This window comes from Pongo pygmaeus, chromosome 1, assembly GCF_028885625.2.
Source record: "Pongo pygmaeus isolate AG05252 chromosome 1, NHGRI_mPonPyg2-v2.0_pri, whole genome shotgun sequence".
In the NCBI taxonomy this organism is placed as follows: domain Eukaryota; kingdom Metazoa; phylum Chordata; class Mammalia; order Primates; family Hominidae; genus Pongo; species Pongo pygmaeus.
Window position 1 is genome coordinate 83,197,660 of NC_072373.2, and position 20,024 is coordinate 83,217,683.

The 20,024-nt window shown below is 43.6% G+C and overlaps 1 protein-coding gene across 6 annotated transcripts in view; it reads left to right on the forward strand.

Annotated features, from left to right (window-relative positions):
• The window catches only part of ILDR2 (immunoglobulin like domain containing receptor 2), a 71,691-nt gene extending 52,558 nt beyond the window's left edge, over nt 1-19,133 (forward strand). For all 6 annotated transcript variants that reach the window (XM_054452837.1, XM_054452905.1, XM_054453254.1 and 3 more), the window contains 4 exons: nt 5,150-5,263; nt 9,479-9,695; nt 10,903-11,575; nt 12,889-19,133. In XM_054452837.1, the coding sequence (XP_054308812.1) occupies nt 5,150-5,263; nt 9,479-9,695; nt 10,903-11,575; nt 12,889-12,924 (1,040 nt within the window). In that variant the 3' untranslated portion in view covers nt 12,925-19,133. The remainder of the gene's footprint in view (nt 1-5,149; nt 5,264-9,478; nt 9,696-10,902; nt 11,576-12,888) is intronic.
• Nucleotides 19,134-20,024: the final 891 nt, after the last annotated feature.

Here is a 20,024-nt window from a genome sequence, read left to right on the forward strand (position 1 = left end):
TCTGCTCTCACCAACTCCCCGGCTCCCTTCCATCTTGCTATTGCTTTCACCATTCCAGAAACCAGCTCTTGCTAAGATGGTCTGATTGCTAAATTTAATGGATGCTTTTCAATCATTACCTCCTTTGACTTCTCAAAAGCATTTGCCACTCTGAGGCGCTCATCTTTCTTTGCCTTTCTCAGCACTGTACTTTGTAACTTTTCTTACCTATCTCTGTGTATGCTGGGTGTTCTTCCACTGTACATCCTCCAGATGTTCCTGTTTTGTTTGAGGTCCTCTCCCTGGGAAACCTTATTCACTCCTGTGGCTTCAATCATCATCTATATGCTGATGACTTCTGATCATTATCTCCAGCCTCTATTTTGCTCCTTAATACCGTATATCCAACTGTCTTCTGGACATCCCCACCTGGGCGTTTTGCAGGCATTTCAACCTCAGCCCCTAGGAAACTGAATTAATCGGCTGCTTCTTCACTTCGAACCGGCTTCTACATATCTTATCTCAGTGGATGGCATTGTTGTCCACCTTTTAGCCCAAACCAGAAGCAGAGACTTCATCCTTATCCCTTCCTTCTCCCCCACTTCCCTCATCCAATTGGTCACCAAGTCCTTTAGATTGTATCTCAAAATAACCTCAAGTTGGTTTCCTTTCCTCCATCTCTACTGAAACTGTCCTAGTCCTTGCTGCCATTACCTCCCACCTTGCTTAACACAATGATCTCCCACCTGGTCCTTCCACATCTACTCTGCTTTGCTCTAATCCATTTTGTTTCCACATCTACCTGTCCTCCACCCATTCTTCATGCAAAAGAATTGAGTAGGCAAGTAGGGTTTTGAAATGTCATTTTCAAAATTAATAAGGATGTGTATCTATATATATGCCTACTGTATGTATACAGAGAATATGCAAATTTTAAGAATCACTTCTCCCACAGCTGAGCTGCTGTCACCTTGGGGGTGGAATCTGGCAGCTGTTCCATCATCCATAAACAGCTTTACTTAGCTTATTAAGATAGGACAGGAAGAACAAGGCTATATCCATGAGTATCTGCCTCAGAGACTTCTTTTGCAAGTTTTACAAGTTGGATTTTGGCTGTAATGGGGAAATTAGCTGAAAACTACCTAAGCCTTAATTGGGTCAAAAGTATCAGCAAAAATCCTTTAACAATAAGAATTTTTAAAATTATAGTTTGGCATCAAAGTGAATATCCCAATATCCCCTCTCCAGTAAAATTGAAGTTGGCAAGGCTAATAAATTAGAGGAGGTGAAGTATGAAGAGCCACAGCAACCAAATGACTTGGGCCAGACTGAACTTGAAAACAGATAAATCATCCATCGATCTTAAACTGAAACATCACTGGAGAAAAAGTCATTTTCCAAATATGCTGAACTTTGGCCAATAGTCTAGGACATTTCTTATTAAAACATCACCATACGTCCCAGAGAGTTCTGTGATCTTCAGACAAATTACAGATACAATTTGACACCATGCTATTTGCTTTCAAATCAAGAAAAATTTAATGAATGCCAACAAATTTTACCTGCCCTCAAGGAATTTACAGTCTACCAGGTGGTCGCTGGGGCTTGTAAGTGGAAATAAAATGAGTAAGTAATACAAGGCAGTATAAGATTGATCCATAATGCCAGCTCAGAAAGGAAAATCTCATCCTTGGAGAGGAGGGACCAGAAAAGGTTTTCTGATGTTTCATATGCTCCTCAGAATATATGTGACATACAGCCAGATTCTACCAGGATCAGAGAATACTTTAGTATATTTGAACTTATAGCTTATCATTTTTAAACAGTCCAATAGCTTTTAGAAGGAGAATTGCCCAGGTTTTTAGCTACTGAAACCAAATGGATGATACTCCTAAAGTCAAAAGATCAATACTTTGCCTCTGTCTTTTTTGACAAATTAGAGGAATTTAGATTTCTGAAGTCATGGGCTGCTGTGACTAAGAAGTCAAGGCTGAAAGTATCTGGTACAGTGGAGTCTCTTTATAATGCCAGCACTGAAGGCAAAACTATCATCTTCATTTGAGGCTATAAATGGTTACTGTAACTTTTCAGGGACATGATAACCTATGCATACACAATCAAATCTGTATCATAATGAGGAGTGTAATTTGTTATAATGACATAGAAAACTATGCTCTAGTCCAAGTGGCAATTAACTGAGGATCCTCCAGCTGCTTCTCAGGGTAGCAGCCATCTCTCACCGACCATCTCTCTCTGCCAGGGCACAGCTGGTACATTGTGCCATACAGCAACAACTTTATGGGCCCCCTCCCCCATGACCTCTAGCTCAGTATCACTGAATGTTTACCATAACAGTGCTTCAGAAATTAGAACACCTAGATAAAACCACAGCTCCAGGTAGGGTAGGCCCTTTTCATAGTGCATACAGACATGCTAGTTTTCCTCAAAAAAAATTAATAATAATAATGATCATGATACTTACCTAAACTTTTCTACGATCCAAGCCTTTCCCTTCCTGGTCAAAATTCTCCAATAAACCACCCATATGGCCTCATCTGCTATATGTTGTAGTCTCTTATAATATGGTTTCTATTCCCAGTTTCTCCTCATTCATTCACTCATTCCTTCATTCATTACAAACACACATATTTCAAATGTCTACAATGTGCCAGGCTCTATGCTAGGTGCTGGGGATACAGAAGTGAACCTAGTCCTTGCTCTCAGGAAGTTTGCAGTCTAGAGGGGAAAACTCTACTGAAAATGCACTTCTCAAAGAAACCATTAACCCTGCCCCGATTCCCAGACTGACAGCAATGCAACGAACATTTTTTAAGTTCCCCACTATGTGTAAAGCATGGTTTTAGGCACATGGAGATCCAGAACCATAAGGATTCTTTTCCTTCAAGAATCTTTGAGAAGATTAGACATTTATACAGATAACTTGAAACAAACTAGAATATATTAAGGGCCATAATAAAATTCAAACTGAATGATTTGTAAGTTAGAGAGAGAGACAGAACTTTTCAAGCTATGAGAATCAAAGACAGCCCTTTGGCTGAGGCAGCATTTGAGCAGCTCCTGATGATGACAGAGAACTCAAAGTGCTCCACTGATTTGGTCTTAGTTGTCCTCTCATCTTTAAGAGATTATTTAAAGGTTGGGAAGTATTCATTGCATTTTATAGACATGAAAACTGAGTCCTACATAGGTCACCATTTCTTTGAGGTCCCTCAATAAATAGCACTGCATGCCTACACAATGCCCAGTTCCCCACTTCCCAGGCCGGAGTCTCATCCATCAGACATAACTGCCTCCAGAACAGACATAGCAGTTCCGTGGGATAATTGCATTTTAATTGAACTGTCTGTACGACTCAGTAAATGCCTCTGTAGAGATGGAAGAATGTTTAGCTTGATAAATAAAATTATTTCTGCTAATCATTGCTTCCACACAAGGATTATGGATCTAACCTCTGGGAGAAAGTGCCACTAAAAAGTGTGTGCTGAGATTCATTAATTTTTTTTCTAAGTAATTCCACAATTTGAGATGAATGTGGACTGCCCAGTATATTCTCATATAGAAAATCAGTGCACCTGCAAATGGGTGTGTGGGTGACTTCTGTTTTTAGTGCTTGGACTACAATTAGAGTGCTATGGAATTTTACATTTTAATCTTCCACGTAAATAGCTTGTGTGGGAGGGCTTTGTCCACAGCCAGGGTAACATGGCCAGACACTATACAGCAGGGTTTTCTCTGAATTTACATGTAGTCATATGGTTTCTTTATGGTGTTTGCCCCACTTTGGGAACAGGGAATGTTGGAGTTAGGTCACTAGCTTACATCCCATTGAAAAGTCTCGAATAGCTGGAATATAGGACCATGCTGTGCAGACCATACAACCTATGGCATAGCTAAAGCAGTTCTTACTCTGGGCTTTCCTTCCTTGTTTTTCTCACCTGTCTCTTCTCACTACCTCTCTTCCTAAACTCTAGAGAGGTAAGATGCCCAAATATGGTTAAGCTTCCATCAGACTACATGGTTCCAGCCCTGGCACTGCTAAATTTTTCCTGGGCAAGTTATGAAACCCCTCTGACCAAAAATTTTCTCAAACATAAAATATGGCTGATAACAGTACTGTTTTAGGTGGTTCTGAGGAACAAATGTCCATGTAAAGCATTTAGCACAGTATCTAGCACATTTTCAGTGCCCAGTAAGTACTGACTAATTACCATTATTTTTCAGTACCCATTCCATCATTCCCTTCTCTCTTTCGTTTTTTCCTCTTTCTCTTATCTGTGCATTAGGCCCACTGGTATCTATCACTCTTGGGGCTGGTATTGGGCTAGACTGATACTAAGTGATGTGGGGATTAAACAGCCTTTGTCTCTGACAATATGAGTGATAGAGATGTAGGAGATGTTCTCTCTCCTGCTTTAGTTTTATTTTTTATTAAGCCCTGAAAATAACAGCTGCTTGTAACCACATCGCAGCAGGTCAAATTAATCATGTCTAAAACACAGTATTCCTTCTCCTAAAAGGAAAATGCTAAAGAAATAAAATGGAACCATAATTAAAAATCCACATAGTTTGAATTTTGTTTTGTACTACTATGTATAGGGTCTAGAAATTAATATTAGCTCTTATACACAACTCAGTTTAAGGAACTTTTGCACTATCTCCTAGGCAACTCAAAGCTTTCAGGCCAACTTTGTCAAGGTCCTTGATGTTTGAGTATCTGTAAGTTACCTGTTCTCCCACAAAGTGAAGGTGGGATCCTCAGATGCTAGAGTGACGCATGTCCTCAATCTAGAAAGTGGTCTTTTTTTAGTGTGAATATGCTCCTCCAATGGAACACAAAAGCGTTGAGAAGATGAGCGCTAAGTGGAGCTGTAAGAGGTCAAAAGATAGGAAGCAGAAGTTAACAAATGACTAAAAATAGACTGTAATGGAATTCTGTTGTTGACCTTTAGGTCCTCCATTCCAGTGGCGCCATCTGATAAAGGGGATCACAGATATGGTCCCATATGTATAAATATAGATCGTTATTTCTGGGTGATTTCAAAAAGAGTTGTTATAATTGGGAACCCTATTTTCTACTTGGTAAAATAAATGGAGGCCTCCTCCTGATATTTTCCTTTTTCAGCTCACCTTCTTGTGCTTTTCTCAACAGTTCGCAAAGGTTACCGGATCCAGGCTGACAAAGAGAGAGACTCCATGAAGGTCCTGTACTATGTTGAGAAGGAGCTGGCTCAGTTTGATCCAGCCAGAAGGATGAGAGGCAGATGTGAGCATCTGTTAGTTTTCTGTGATCTGTGCATTATGCAGGAGTTAGTATGTAAAGGGGATTTGGGGGTCACCAAACTTGGGCAGCCCTGAGCTTGCAGGCTTAGAATTAGCAGGGGTGCTGGTGACACTACTGAAGAAAGTAGCTCTCAGTACACAGAGGGAAAAAAAGGTCTTCTGGTGTGAAGAGTAGAGCAATTCGGTAGCATCTTGGTTTATGTTGGTTCTCTCCATGGGGCAGTCAGTATTTCTGGGGCTGTGTTATCCATGCCCCATGGAGAGAACCAACATACTTTCTTTTAATATATTTTAAAGGGAGTAGAAGGGAAAGACTATTTTAATAAAGCACTCCAAATAGTCTTTCCCTTCTACTCCCTTTAAAATATATTCAAAGTAATGTCTTAAGATGTGGAAGCTTAAGTATCAGTTTTTTCCAACGTGAAGGGCGCTAGCCTTGGACAATACAACCACCAACTCGCTGCATGGAGGCCTCCTGAAAGTGAAAGAACAAGTTTGGCACATGAATCTGGAAAAAAGAGGATGTCGCTCCTCGAAGATGCCAAACAACAGAGATTAAGGGGCAAGCAAAGAGGCTGATCCTCTTGTCAAAAGAACTTTTTGAATACTGAGTCTGAGGTGGCCAGGCCCCAACCCTTAACTCACCCCCAGCCCTTGGATACTTTGCAGCTGACACAGCTGATTCTTGGGGTGGATTCCAACTTATGTATCATGGGAGGTAACACAGGGCAGGTCCCACATGGACAAGCTCATTATCAGAGGGTGCTGGCGGGTGTGGAAGTGAGGTCATTACGCTGTCTCTTTACCCTCCTCTTCTTGGAACTAACGAGAGACTTGACGGAATTGTTGGGGAAACAGTCCCAGACTAGAGGAGCTTTATTCAGATTAAGGACAACATATTCCACCCAGTTTGCAATTCTAAATTCATCCTGTCTGCGTTGTATCCATTGCTGTATCCTCCCACCACACCGACTATAAAAAGACCATTTCCAGATTGGAATGTCAGGAATGCAGATGTCACTGCACTTGACAAGCTAGTTGTAACAATGTTGTCATGGATCCCTGTAAGGGGCCAGAGACAGAGTGAGTCAGGGACCACAGAGGAGTCTGTGCAGGAAATTTGCGAATCTCACAGCTCAGAGAAAAAGTTAACAGCTAAGGTTAAAACTAAAGGAAGAATTCTGGTTTAGGTGATGTCTCCTGTCTCTCTACTTGATTAAAATGGTCTCTAGGGGCTTAATGGTCATAAGGTAATGGACTCTTAGAGTCAAAGGAGGTCTTAGAGATGGCCTAGGTCAACCTTTGTAGTGTGCAGGTGAGGAAACAGAAGCCTAGGGATGCGGTGACACAATTAGGACCAGATTCCAGCTCTTCTGATTCCCAGTCCTGTGCTCTTTCCAGAAGAAACTCTTGGGCAAACTGTGGATGGCTCCATGGCTGTAATGTGGATGGCTCCATGGCTCCATTCTGTTCAGAGACCACGGCCTTCTAGCTAATAGGACTTTAGAATGCCAGAGCTGGAAGGGACTCTGAGGTTGTTGAATCCATCCCCTTCACTAAGGTAGAAAGGGAAAGTAACAAGCGCCAGTACTCAGTGCCAGTGCCAGAACTGGAACCCTGATCTCCTGGAAACTGCAAGTTAATATTATAACAACTGCATAGAGATAAAGCAGGAATACTGTTTACTTTGAGAAGTCCTATTGCTGAAGAGCATAGTAAACCATGGGCTGGATCATGGAACTGGGCAATCTTGAAATCTCATTATAAAATGGATCTCATGGTTTCAGGTTGGGGCAGGAGAGTAACAGATTCTGTAAGAATTGAGTTTGAGGTCCAGGCTCATGAATTTGCTAGCCAGTATGGTCCTCATTTGCTTTGCCCTTCTAAATGGTGGGGGTGGTTTAGGGGATGTTTTTAGTCTGGGAAGTTCTAGTATAGGGCTCAGCAAACTATATCTCCTGGGCCAAATATATTTCACTTCCTTTTTTTTTTTGAGACAAGGTCTTGCTCTGTCACCCAGGCTGGAGTGCAGTGGTGCAAACACAGCTCACTGCCTTGACTTCCTGGGCTCAAGGGATCCTTCCACCTCAGCCTCCCCAGTAGCTGGGACCACAGGCATGTGCCACCATGCACAACTAATTTTTTAATTTTTTATAAAGATGAAGATCTTGCCATGTTTCCCAGGCTGGTCTCAAACTCCTGGGCTCAAGCAATCCTCCCTCATTGGTCTCACAAAGTGCTGGGATTATGGGCATGAGCCACCATGCCCAGCCCCACTTCCTGTTTTTATAAATAAAGGTTTATTGGAATATAGCCATGCCAATCCACTTATGTTGCATCTATGACTGCTTTCATGCTACAGTGGCAGAATTGAATAGTTGTGCCAATATGGCTTGCGAAACCTAAAATATTTACTCTCTGGCCCTTTACAAAATGAAGTTTGCTTACCCCTATCCTAGAGTTACATTATGGATGTCTGTGAGATGGGGGCAGGTCGATGTTTGTGTTCAACTTGGCAGAAATTTTAGCACAATATACAACTTAGACAATCCATCACTGTGAATAGTGAAACATAGATCGTCCTCATTATCTAGATAAATAAAAAAAGTCAAGTATTCCCTGAAGTTTAAGGAAAGTTCTAAGCCAACAATGCTATTTTTCAGTAGGCTCATTTGGTGCATTTTAAAGGCCTCTTCTGTGTGATCCCTGGGATACTGGAATTCATGGGGATCATGAGAAAGGGAAAGTTCTAGATTTTATTAATCAATAGTATCTGAGTTATTTTCCTTAAAATAGGCATAGTCCCTTCTTCTTAGATGGAAGAAAAGGTTAAAAATTAAATTATAATTAAAAATCAACTGATTGCATGATAAAATTGAATGGCATTCGTGGCAAACGCTGTGTCCCTGGTGAAACAGAACTAGGAGGCTGTGTTGGGAGACCCTCCCTCATCTTTGTGCAAAAATCCCCTGTTCCTCCAAGGACTCTTGGGGATAGTGAGGGGGGAAAGCAGAGGGAATCTGAGACACATATTTTTACATCTTATCTTGGCCCACCTCTCACTCAGCAGCTAGGCCTGAAATTTGGTAAATGTTGTTTTTGATAATATTTTGAAGTTCTAATTAAAGGACTTTAGAAAACCAATGGATTCAGTTACATTGCAAATAGATTCAGTAGATTTATTTTTTAAGTACAATGAAATTCAATACATTTCAAAGTTTTATAAATAAATAGTTGAGTTTTTGTTTATTTTTTCCTTTCCAGACTGTGATTCTGGTCCTTGTTCACAAGTGCTTTTGCAAAAAGCTACTTAGGCCACTTTAGGAAATTAGAAAGCTGTGACTAGATACCCCCATTTGTATTTTTGGGTTGGGGCCAGAGTATAAGTAGAGGCCCACAGGTATAAGTACAGCACACCCTCCTTTTCTTTCCATACTGGAAATGCTGGCCTAGCCACTCATGGACACATACCCCTGGAAAACTTTTTTGGGAGAGGGGAAGAGGTCTGCCCAAGTGCTGGAAGTAGGCTTGGTGCTACTTGAGCAGGATCTTCCAGGTTCCTAAATGAGCATGGGCTAAGGCAGGGGGTATATGGATAATAGGTACAGGTCTCTCCTTGACTGTTCAACTATTCTGTGGACTTCCTGCTCTGTGGGGAGGGGCACAGCCAAAGGAGGCCGGAATGCAGTGCCTCTACAGCATATGGCAGTACTGGCTCTGAAGGTCCATCTTAGGACTGGGCCAGCAGTAAGGAAGATGCTGTGATCTATGGCTTCTGTCTCTCTTTTTCTGTTTTTGGCTTAACATGTCTAGGATCAACACAGCTCATCACACAATTATAAAGGAAGAAGAAAACATTTGAACAAGGATGATGATGTACTAGGAGGAGGCCAGCAACAGAGATCCTGAGTTCTGGAAAGCCTGCCTTAGGTGCAATAATAACAAACTTGTTCTCCTATTCCAAGAACAAAGCATGTAGGAACCTCCCTCTCTGTAAGCAAGTAGGCTTCAAACTGGAGCCAATTCCTGCTGAGCTAAGAATACAAACACCACTAGTTCAGGTTTACAACCCACCCTGGACAGGAATGAGGCAGGAGTTTCCTGGAGCCTAGGGTCTCAGCCCTTAACAGGATTCTCTTCCTGTCTAAAACAGAGTAACACATAGAAAGCACTATCATGCCTGATTTTGTCCCTGCAGATAACAACACCATCTCAGAACTCAGCTCCCTACATGAGGAGGACAGCAATTTCCGCCAGTCTTTCCATCAGATGAGAAGCAAGCAGTTCCCTGTGTCTGGGGACTTGGAGAGCAATCCTGACTATTGGTCAGGTGTCATGGGAGGCAGCAGTGGGGCAAGCCACGGGCCCTCAGCCATGGAGTATAACAAAGAGGATCGAGAGAGCTTCAGGCACAGGTGATGGCTGTGAGGGGCAGGTCTGGTTGGTGTGAGGGGGCAGGAGCTGGAAGGCAGGGTAGATCGGAGGCAAGGAAGATGCCATCCAGTAGCATCTCTGTCTCCCATTCCAGGTTATCCTGACACATCTCTCTTTCTACAGGATATTGAACATCTCACATTTGTCAAGACAGGGAACACTTGTGACAACATGTGTAGAAGTAATTATTCAAGACCTTTGAAATGGGTCCCCTAGACCCTTTAATGAACATTAATATATCTCTGCCCTTCTCATATATTTTATCCTATAACCTCTAAAAAATCCCACCCATCATCTCCATCTTTTTTTTTCCGGTAGAGACAGGGTTTTGCCACGTTGACCAGACTGGTCTTGAACTCCTGAGCTCAAGCGATCCACCCACCTTGGCCTCCCAAAGTGCTGGGATTACAGGCGTGAGCCATCATGCCTGGCCATCTCCCTCATTTTTGATCATTTAGTATGTGAAAAGTAAAATGCCAAACACTTCTCTTACATTTAATTCTCATAACTCTAAAGGGCAGCTACTATTAATGTCCCTATTTTAAGCTGGGAAAATGGAAACTTCTAGGTGCTAAGGCACTTACCCAGGTGATGTGGCCTCCCACAACAATTGTGGGAGGCTAAGATTTGCTATTCCCCCTAAATAGCACCGTCACCACTCATCTGTCCTTTACCTTAAAAGACAGTCGACATTGCCTTTCCCTTACAAATTGCAAGCGTCCTTCTCCCCTCCTGCCCCAGTAGGTAACTTGGCCCTCGGCTCTGAGGGAAGAAAGGCCTCTCTGTGTGTCACCACACATTACAGGGACTCCTGGGACCATAACTGTGTGTACTGACACCTGCGCTGGCTTTGAGGGTGGAGACGTGTGGCTGTCAACCAGAGGTCACAACATAATGACCAGAAGGCAGCCCCACGGTGTGTCAGTATTCCATAGGATACAGAATATGTTCTATCCACACAACCCCATTTTGATGCGTGGCACACGAGTGGGATAGACTCGGTTGCCCCTACTTGACGTTCTGGGGTGTGAGAGGAGCCTGGAATGCTTCATCCAGCCTGGAGCGGAGCTGAGGCTCAGGCCGAGGTCTCCTGAGCGCGGCCCGAGGACACGATGGTTGCTCTTGGGAGCTGTACCTCGAGCTCCAGGGAGGGACCGGCCGTCTGACCCCCTCCTCCTCTGCCCGCAGCCAGCCGCGCTCCAAGTCCGAGATGCTGTCGCGGAAGAACTTCGCCACGGGGGTGCCGGCCGTTTCCATGGACGAGCTGGCGGCCTTCGCTGACTCCTACGGCCAGCGGCCCCGTCGGGCCGACGGCAACAGCCACGAGGCGCGGGGCGGGAGCCGCTTCGAGCGCTCGGAGTCGCGGGCGCACAGCGGCTTCTACCAGGACGACTCCCTGGAGGAGTACTACGGCCAGCGCAGCCGCAGCCGCGAGCCCCTGACCGATGCTGACCGCGGCTGGGCCTTCAGCCCAGCGCGCCGCAGACCTGCCGAGGACGCGCACCTGCCGCGGCTGGTGAGCCGCACGCCAGGCACCGCACCCAAATACGACCACTCGTACCTGGGCAGCGCGCGGGAACGCCAGGCGCGGCCCGAGGGCGCTAGCCGCGGTGGCAGCCTGGAGACGCCATCCAAGCGGAGCGCGCAGCTCGGCCCGCGCAGTGCCTCCTACTACGCGTGGTCGCCGCCCGGCACCTACAAGGCCGGCTCGTCGCAGGACGACCAGGAGGACGCATCCGACGACGCGCTGCCGCCCTACAGCGAGCTGGAGCTGACCCGCGGCCCGTCCTACCGCGGCCGCGACCTGCCCTACCACAGCAATTCGGAGAAGAAGAGGAAAAAGGAGCCCGCCAAGAAAACCGTGAGACTGCGTCTGCCTCCCCTCCTCCGAGGGGACTGAGCGGGAGCCTCCAGGCAGGGCGGGCAGTGTCGCTATCTGGGGGCCGGGGAGGTGGCGAGGCGGGAGGGTCCTGCTCGGAGAGGCCGCAGGGGCCTGCCTAGGAGAGTTCGTCCGCGGATGCTAGGCCGGGGGGTTTTTCAGCCTCACTCTGTCCAAGGCCAGATGAAGGAAGCAAGGGCTGGGAGAGTTGAAAACCAGGCAGAAAGTTGAAGGCGTGTACATGGTTTTACAGGGAGCATTAAGTATTTAACCAACTCAGAAGCGTTTAGCATAAGGGATTCCAGGAGCCATCACCACTACCGGCCTTTAGTGGGCTTCTGAGGTCTGTGTGCAGAATCTTCAATGCATCCGTCTATGTGCATTCCTCCCCAGCCCTGCTTGGGGCGAGGGTTTGTAACTTGCATCCAATTTCCAAGAATCGACATCCCAGAGAAGGCTAAGAGCCACTGCTGCTTGCAAAGGACAACTCATGTCTGTCCTCTTTTGACGTTTTATTTAGTGTAAACTGTATTGTGCCCGTATATGCGAAGGAAATCCTTTGGTCCCTACCCAGTTCATTGTCTCTTTTGTAAGTGGTCTTACATAGACTTCATTATTTTTAAAATGCCAAGAGCTGCCTACTCCATCCCACAGTCCCAAAATGGGAGCCCTGGACCTCAGAGAAATGTTGGGGGACAGTCACAAATGTCCGCTGTGGGGTACCAAGTGCCTCTGACCCCCATGCTTTGGAGATCACTCTCGAAGCACAACTGCTTCTCCCCCTTCGCAATTACCCTGCCTCCCCACCATTTCGTTTTTTATGAATCCAAGCTGGACGTTTTCTTTAGTGTTTAGTATGGGGAGAAGGAATATGAACAGAAAAAGGTTTTGACACAATTATTAACCCTTCCAAAGGAATTCAGTCTATTTTATTTTTCCTTAAATAAAAAAATGCAATAACCAAAGTGCTATGAGTAGGGAAGAAACTTTCAGGTGATTTCAGGTTTATGGAATACCAACCACACTTGCTGTTGTAGAGCTCTAAACATAGTAGTTATCCCAAAGGGGGTGAGAAGTTATTCTGTGACCGTGAAACTAAGCCTATCAGATGTACGCTGGCTTTAGCCTCTACTGAGGCTTAGGATCAACCATCACAGGTCTAATGAAAGGTTCTGAGAGTCAGGGGTGCCTGGCACTGAACGGGTTGTGGACTCTGCCCAGAGAACCATCTGTTATTCGTTGTTTTCTTTAACTAGCATGTGGCTTAATGTTGGGCTCTTTCTGCTCTTTCCTAGAATGACTTTCCAACCAGGATGTCCCTTGTGGTCTGATGTTGTCGACATTTCTCTGGATAATGAGAAATCAGACATGGACTACGGGGACAAGACACAAATCCAAGAACCAGCAGGCCCAGGACCTTCTCTGGCCATCACCTTGGAAGATTTGCTGATCTCTGCTTTGGCAAGGGATGGCAGGCAGCCTTTAAGGGAGGCTGATTTCAAACCTCTGTGTCCATCTAACTAGTTTGAGAAGCTTACCAAGAAAGCAAGAATGTGTGAGAACATTCCTACATACAGAGTTTCTCGACTATAGCGTTTATCCTGCCCAACCTCCTCCCTTAACAGAACCAGGACTCCATTTACAATTCTGAAAGAGAGTTAGCTCTGGACTGCTAAACTCCAGAGATTGCCTATGCCTACAATATGCTTTTCTATACCTCCTGTGCTATACTTAGAGACAGAAGAATTTATTACTACTATTAGAAGGCCTTCTTCTGACAAGGGAAGATAGCTTCAAGTCAAAATATACCTTTTATCCCCATCACTTTCCAGTCACTAGTCAATGACTGTTGTTACACTAAAATCAGAAGGCCTTTGGTGAGCTCAGTGACAGTGACCTCTGGGACAATCACAGAAATGACTTCAATTTGCTGTTCTGAATGACAATTCTTAAGTGGCTAGGACAAAGCAAAAGCGAGTATACCTTTTTGAAAAGCTGTCTAAGTGGTATTTCCTTTTCCATTCTGAGAACGTAAACTGCTTTTTCCTTTTCTGCTGCACATGTCAATATCTGAGTCTTAGACATTAAGGGCTCTTCTCTTTCTCCCCTCTCCTGGACTTCCCACAGGTTGGTGCCACACACAGAGCCCTGCCTCCCTCTGCACTCTGATTAGATTGTCATCGGATGCCTTGTGATAAATGCTTAAAATACACACATGAAAGAGAAGAGGGAGGAAAGAGGAGAAAGCAGTAATGCATATAGAAAAGAATGAGAAGGAATTTAAAAGGGAAATAACATCATCTCATTATATTTTGAATGTGGACCATTTCACCCAGAAACTTCACTCAATCTTTTCTGGTTTTGTGCTTCACTTACTGTTAATTGTTTCTGCCATCCCAGTTCTGCCATTCTAGGACATGGGGGATGTGGAACATACAGCATTTGGCCTGACTAGACTGCCACTATGGCTGTTGTCAGGAGATTAGAGATACTGCTTTCTCAGCAAGGAGTACTTCCTATTCCCACCCTTGCCTAAATGATAGATTTTGCCTAAATCCCAAAGCTAGATCTCTGGATTTTATCATTTGTGTAGATAGCAAAAATGGCCACAAACTCTTTCCTTCTCATCAAGAGGTGCCATCTTTTTTCCAACCCCTTGAATCTGGAGTTGGCTATGTGATTTGATTTAGCCAGTAGCCCAACAAATGTGACACAAGCAGAGACTTGAAAAGTTCTTGTGCATGGGGCTTGTCCTCTTTTGCTGCTCTTGGGAACATTGCAACTACCATCAGGTGAACAAGCCTGGACTCTCCTGCTGCATGACAAGAGAAAAGGGCCCAGTTACCCCTGTCACCCTATCTGACAGCCCATCAACTTCCAGCTGATGCAGACATGAGTGAGTCCAGGTGATACCAATAGAAGAACTGCCTAGCTGAACCCAGCCCAAATTTCAGATTCCTACTCGAGGCATGAGAAGTTGATGCATTCTTTATGTTCATGTCTCTTTAAGAGCAAACCTGACTCATTCTTGTCTGAATGTTCATCTCTGAACCTCTTACTCCATCCACACTTGTGTTTCTCATAGCCTCCACTATTGTTGACAGATTTTTATCAAAGCTCTTCACCCTGCACCCTTGTGGGGTACATGTTTGGGTCAGATCAGTGGAGGATAATGCTTGACTTTGCTATCCCTTAATCCAGCAGTGGTTTCTTCCCTGTGTATGGCTCTGTGGACAGCCTCTGAAGATCTCTTCTTTACCATCTTTTTGGTCTTCTCCAGAGCCAACCGACTGGAGCTAGACCCTATTCTCGGAGTACCATTCCTCTAGTATCCATTTGTACTCCATGACATTTCCAAAAAAAGTCCTATGTTTGCAATGAAATAAAAAAGTGGCTGGGTGAGGGTCGGAGGGATGAGCTGGTATGTGTCATTGCTTGGAGAACTGACCTACCAAAGGACTTCCCTGTTGCTTTGGCCAGTCCCAGAGAAATCAGGAAAACAGTTGAACCCAGTGCTGGCACTTCCAAGGGCTGGAAGACACAAGCCATAACCCTGGTGCTGAGTTTTAGACTTGCTGGTGTCCCTGGCCTCTGAAAGCCTAGGTCTAGCCTGTCTGTTTGGACCCCAGTTCAGATGGAAAAGATGATAAAAAACATTTCTTAGTCACCAGCTTTGGATTTCAACTTGTTCAGGCAGTTTTGGAGAATATTGGGTAGCTGTGGTAGCTATTATCGCTTTATACTGAGCACTGTGTCAGGCTTTTCACCACCAAAGAGCCTCATAGCACCAGCTGCGGAGACCAAAAATAATGTTTTTTTAAAGCTACAGATGTATGATTTTGGTGAAGGTTGAGGGTAGCAATGGGAAAGAATTAAAGAATTATTAAAATTGGAAACCTGCAATTCCAAAGACAACAAAACTACAGATAGACTGAAAAGTACAAAGAAGATAGCAGGCTACTGAATTAACCTTGGGAGTTGGGACCAGGTTGTCCTTTGTAGAACTGGATAAATCATTCAGACTTCCAGGCTTTCAGTAGAGAGAAAAAGCAGTTGTTTCTGGGTATATGGACAGGAGTTAAGGCTGAGTTGACAAGTCAAAGCTTGTTCTCAGCACCCCTGACTTTCCTCTACGTGTCCTTTTGTTTCTTCTCCCTTGAATAGTGTGTCCTGCATAGGAAATGGTTTTATTGTTAGCTTCTTTCCTAGGTCTTAATTGGGGTACAAAGTAAATCTTGTGTAAGACATAATCTCTGTCCACTAGGACCCCGTAATTTAATAGGGGAAATAAGACATGCTCAAGAAAGGAGATTTTATACATAGAGTATGAAATAGTGCTATGGATCAATTGTAATAAAACCAGAGATTTAGTTTTTTTAAAAACTTAAATGAGAATACTTTGATATTAAAGTGTTGTATGTGTTTGTCCATCGTCTTATTTAAACATAGACTCGGTGATCTGAAAAGCCAATACTCAAAAGTCTGAACTGAAAAGAGGTGAATTAGGATTGGGAAAGGGTGAGCAGCAGGGGTCCCAGAGGGATGATGCATAAGCTGCTGTGCTTGCCTATGAGTCACTACTGAGTCAGGAACACGCTGGAGGAGGGAGTGTGGATGCAGGTGGCAAGGAGGTGTCCCCTGGTAGATGAGCTGCTTCTCTAGGCCATGCATGGATTCATTAGGAAGTTGGAGAGTTGAAGACAATGGCCATGGACCTGGTGCATGTCAGCTATTCCATTCAAGCACGTTCACAGGGGAGCTCAGCATGGCTGCTCCTGGGGCTCAGTTCTGCGGCTGTGAGTGCTGCTGCCCATATTCACCAACACAGGGCAGGTCTCACGGAGATGCTAGCCCTCACATCCCCCTTTTCATGATCCTCACTGTGCACTTGACATAGGATTAGGCATACTGGAGATGGGAAAAGGCTGCCACCCAAACCCAAGGCACCTGACCACATCTGTAAATATTTCTGAATAGTCCACAAAATTTCACATAGGCAGTCTGATTAGATCTTGCCTTTGAGAGAAGCTGAAGTCACAGATACTGTTGTAATTTACCACCGCCCCCGACCCAATTTTTTTTTAATAGGTGAAGAAACCATCACTGCCATTAATGAAGTCACAAACCTATTAGGTCTTTAGACTCCCAACCTCTGGATCTTTTCTGCTGATTAGTGTTTCCCAAAATTGCCTAACCATAAGAATTAACTTGATAGCTGCTGTTAAAAAGGTATTGTTGGACCCTGCCTTGGAGATTGATTGGGTGGGTCTAGAGCCAGAATTTATATTTTTAATATGCATTCCAGGTGACTCCTGAGATCAGATGCATTTGGAAATTGTTGCACTAAGTCATACCTCTGGGTACTCCAAACAGCTAGTCCTGAGGGTTCCTTGGGCCTTAGAATTTTTTCTTCAAATGTCCTGGTGAGGTCCCTCTCAATCCTTTGGGGCTGGCTGTGGTGAGTCACTCAGAAGTCTGGCTGTGACCTGGATGGGCTCAGCAGAGTATGCTAGTGGTAGTGGGAAAACAGGCAGAGAGAAAGGAGTGTCAGGAGCACTCCCAGCGAGCCTGTTGTAGATATTTCCATTCCCAGAATAGTGATTTATTGTGACAGTCTCAGAACAGACAACAAGAATTACAGGTAATTTTCTCATTCCCTTGATATATTTTTAGCAAAGCTTAAATCATGAATAGAAGGAAAAGATGCCTTTGGGGAAATGGAAAACTCAATCATTTTATAAAGCATACGAATTATAAGGATGACTGGCCAATAGCACTTCTGCTTTGGTCTTACCTAAAGTTGGGTGGACAAGAATAAAAGTCCTCATTTTATATCCTTCCAAAATCAGATTTAAATGCTGCCAGCATCTTAATGGAAGTCTGAAATTGATTGATAGGATGTAGAAATCCAAATTCACTAAAATAGGGGGCCAGCTACTGAAAGTCCTAGAAGGAAAAAGTGCCTCGCTTTTTTCTGCCGTTATCCTACCCCCTAGTCATCTGGGAAACTGATCTATGAAGCTTGAAGAAGGGGCATTTAATATTAGAGTGGTGCAAGAGCAATGCTGAGCTGCTTTAAGAAGCAGCCTGAGCTTTAGCACTATTTGAAGGGGAGAAGGTTAATACTAATAATATTTGTGTTATTTTTATGATATATTACTGTTTACAGAACACTTTCATTTGATCCCAGCATCAACTCCTGTGATAGAGGCAGGGCAGATGTTGTGGTCTCGTTACATAGAATGTAAAACTGAGGTTGAAAAATACTAAGTGACTTGTCTGTAGTCAAATGGTTTTTAAAATTATAAAGCCAGGCCTTCTGACTGTCTTGTCTAGTGTCCTTTCCAATTCCTTAAATACTCATGGGACTGGAATCTGGGTATTCCAGATTCCAGTTTCTCTTCACAGTGAGACATCTGGTGAGAAGAGCCGTAGACTTGATGCTTGTTCATATGTCATGGATGTGGTGAAGCTATGAAGACAGATACTGTTGCTGCTTCATCCAACTAAGCACCATTCATTTTTCAAATGCTAATCTAAAAGGGAGTTGTGGCTTCACTCAAGGAGAGTTTCGTTTTCTTTTTCTTTCTCTTTTTTTTTTTTTTTTTTTTTTTGAGACAGGGTCTTGCTCTGTGGCCCATGGTGCGGTGCGGTGCAGTGCAGTGGTGCTATCAGCTCGCTGCAGTCTCAAACTCCTAGCTCAAGCAATCCTCCTCCCTCAGCCTCCCAAGTAGGTAGGACTACAGATAAATGCCACCACGTCCAGCAAATTTTGTTTTGTTTGTTTGTAGAGATGGGGTCTTGCTATATTTCCCAGGCTTGTCTCAAACTCCTGGCCTCAAGTGATCCTCCCACCTTGGCTGCCTAAAGTGCTGGTATTACAGACATGAGCCACTGAACCCAGCTGAGAGCCTCATTTTCATTAGCTGTGCTGTGAGGGGTAATATGTGCTTCAGGTTTTCTGGAGAATCCTTCTTGCAGAGAAGTTTCTGAACGAAACTACAGATTGATCTGGATTCAGAACTCCAGGCAGAAGCTGCTTAACAGCAAAAATCTGGCATCTTCACTACATTTTAAGATTTTAGGTAGAACTAAGAGGGATCAGATATAGAGAGATAAGGAATGTGAGAAGGAAAAAGATATAGTAGTTTAGCTAAATTTTTCTTAGAGTTTCTTGGTGGGGCTGGCCATGAAGTAACTAGTCTGACTCATTTCTTCTGGGAAGGCTGAAAGAGACACAAATAGCTTCTCTTTTACCTTGGCTTTAAGGAAAAGCCATTTTATTAACAAAAGTATTAGACACGACTGCATAAGAAATTTGCTTTGTGAGAAAAAAGAACAAGGGAATAGAAGGGTGAGACAGAGAAGGGTGAGAATTTGGCTTCGTGAGGGCCACCTTTCAGTTGTTTTTGTGCCTTGTTTTTGACATCAAAACTGAAATGTTTGTATTACTGTTGTCCATGACTTTTTTTTTTCTATCAGACATACAAATTGAATTTGATTGTAATGTTTTAAATGTAATAAAGAATTCTTACCTACATTTGTTACCAAGAACTCATAATTAACACAACTATGGTTAATCATGATCTGACATTAAATGGCCTCAGCAAGAGAATCATACGATACATGTCCTCCTCTGATTGTTGTAAGTACAGTAATAGAGGAATACATATTGTGGGGTTACAGAGGGGGCTGGTACTCACAGAGCAAAAGGTATGCTTTTACAGATTGTAATAAGCTAGATAAATTCTGTTGTCACTCTTACTGCTCTCCACAGACTGTGTAACATTCAGAAGGAGATGAAGGGTAGGAAAGGTGGTTGGATAAGGTGATGGTACCTAGCTCATTTCCAAGATGGGCGCAAGCATATGCCTGCTAGAAATTACACTTGGGGAAGGGGGGAAGGGAGGAAGGAAGCTATTCGTGGGAGGACACTTCAAGTTCTGTTAAGATTTGAGAAATTCCACAGCACCATAATTAAGAGGAGGCAATTAAAAACCTTTGTTAGCAAAAGAAGTGATAAATACTCCGAGAACTATTAATCCTGTGTTGGATGGCTAAGCCCTCTCAAGGGAATTCCAGATTTTAGTGGCCTTGTCAAGCAGAAAATCTGTTTTTGCTTGAAGCATCTGGGCTCAATTTTTTTTAAGTAGTTAACTTAAAAATGTTAACATGTAGATTTAACTTAAAGATAGACTCTAAAACAGTTTGATTACCACCTCTGGATTTTGTATTATTTTGTCTGTTTTAATTCCATCTTGGTTTTTCAGCTTTATAAAATATTTTTGTTTTTATTTATAAAGTATTTGTTTAGAATCACCCACATGTTTTTTCTACACATCTTTTTTTCCTATATTTCAGATCTTCCTTTTGAAATATTTTCTTTCTGAAGGAAGTTTACTTCAGTAATGATTTGTTGGTAGGATATTCA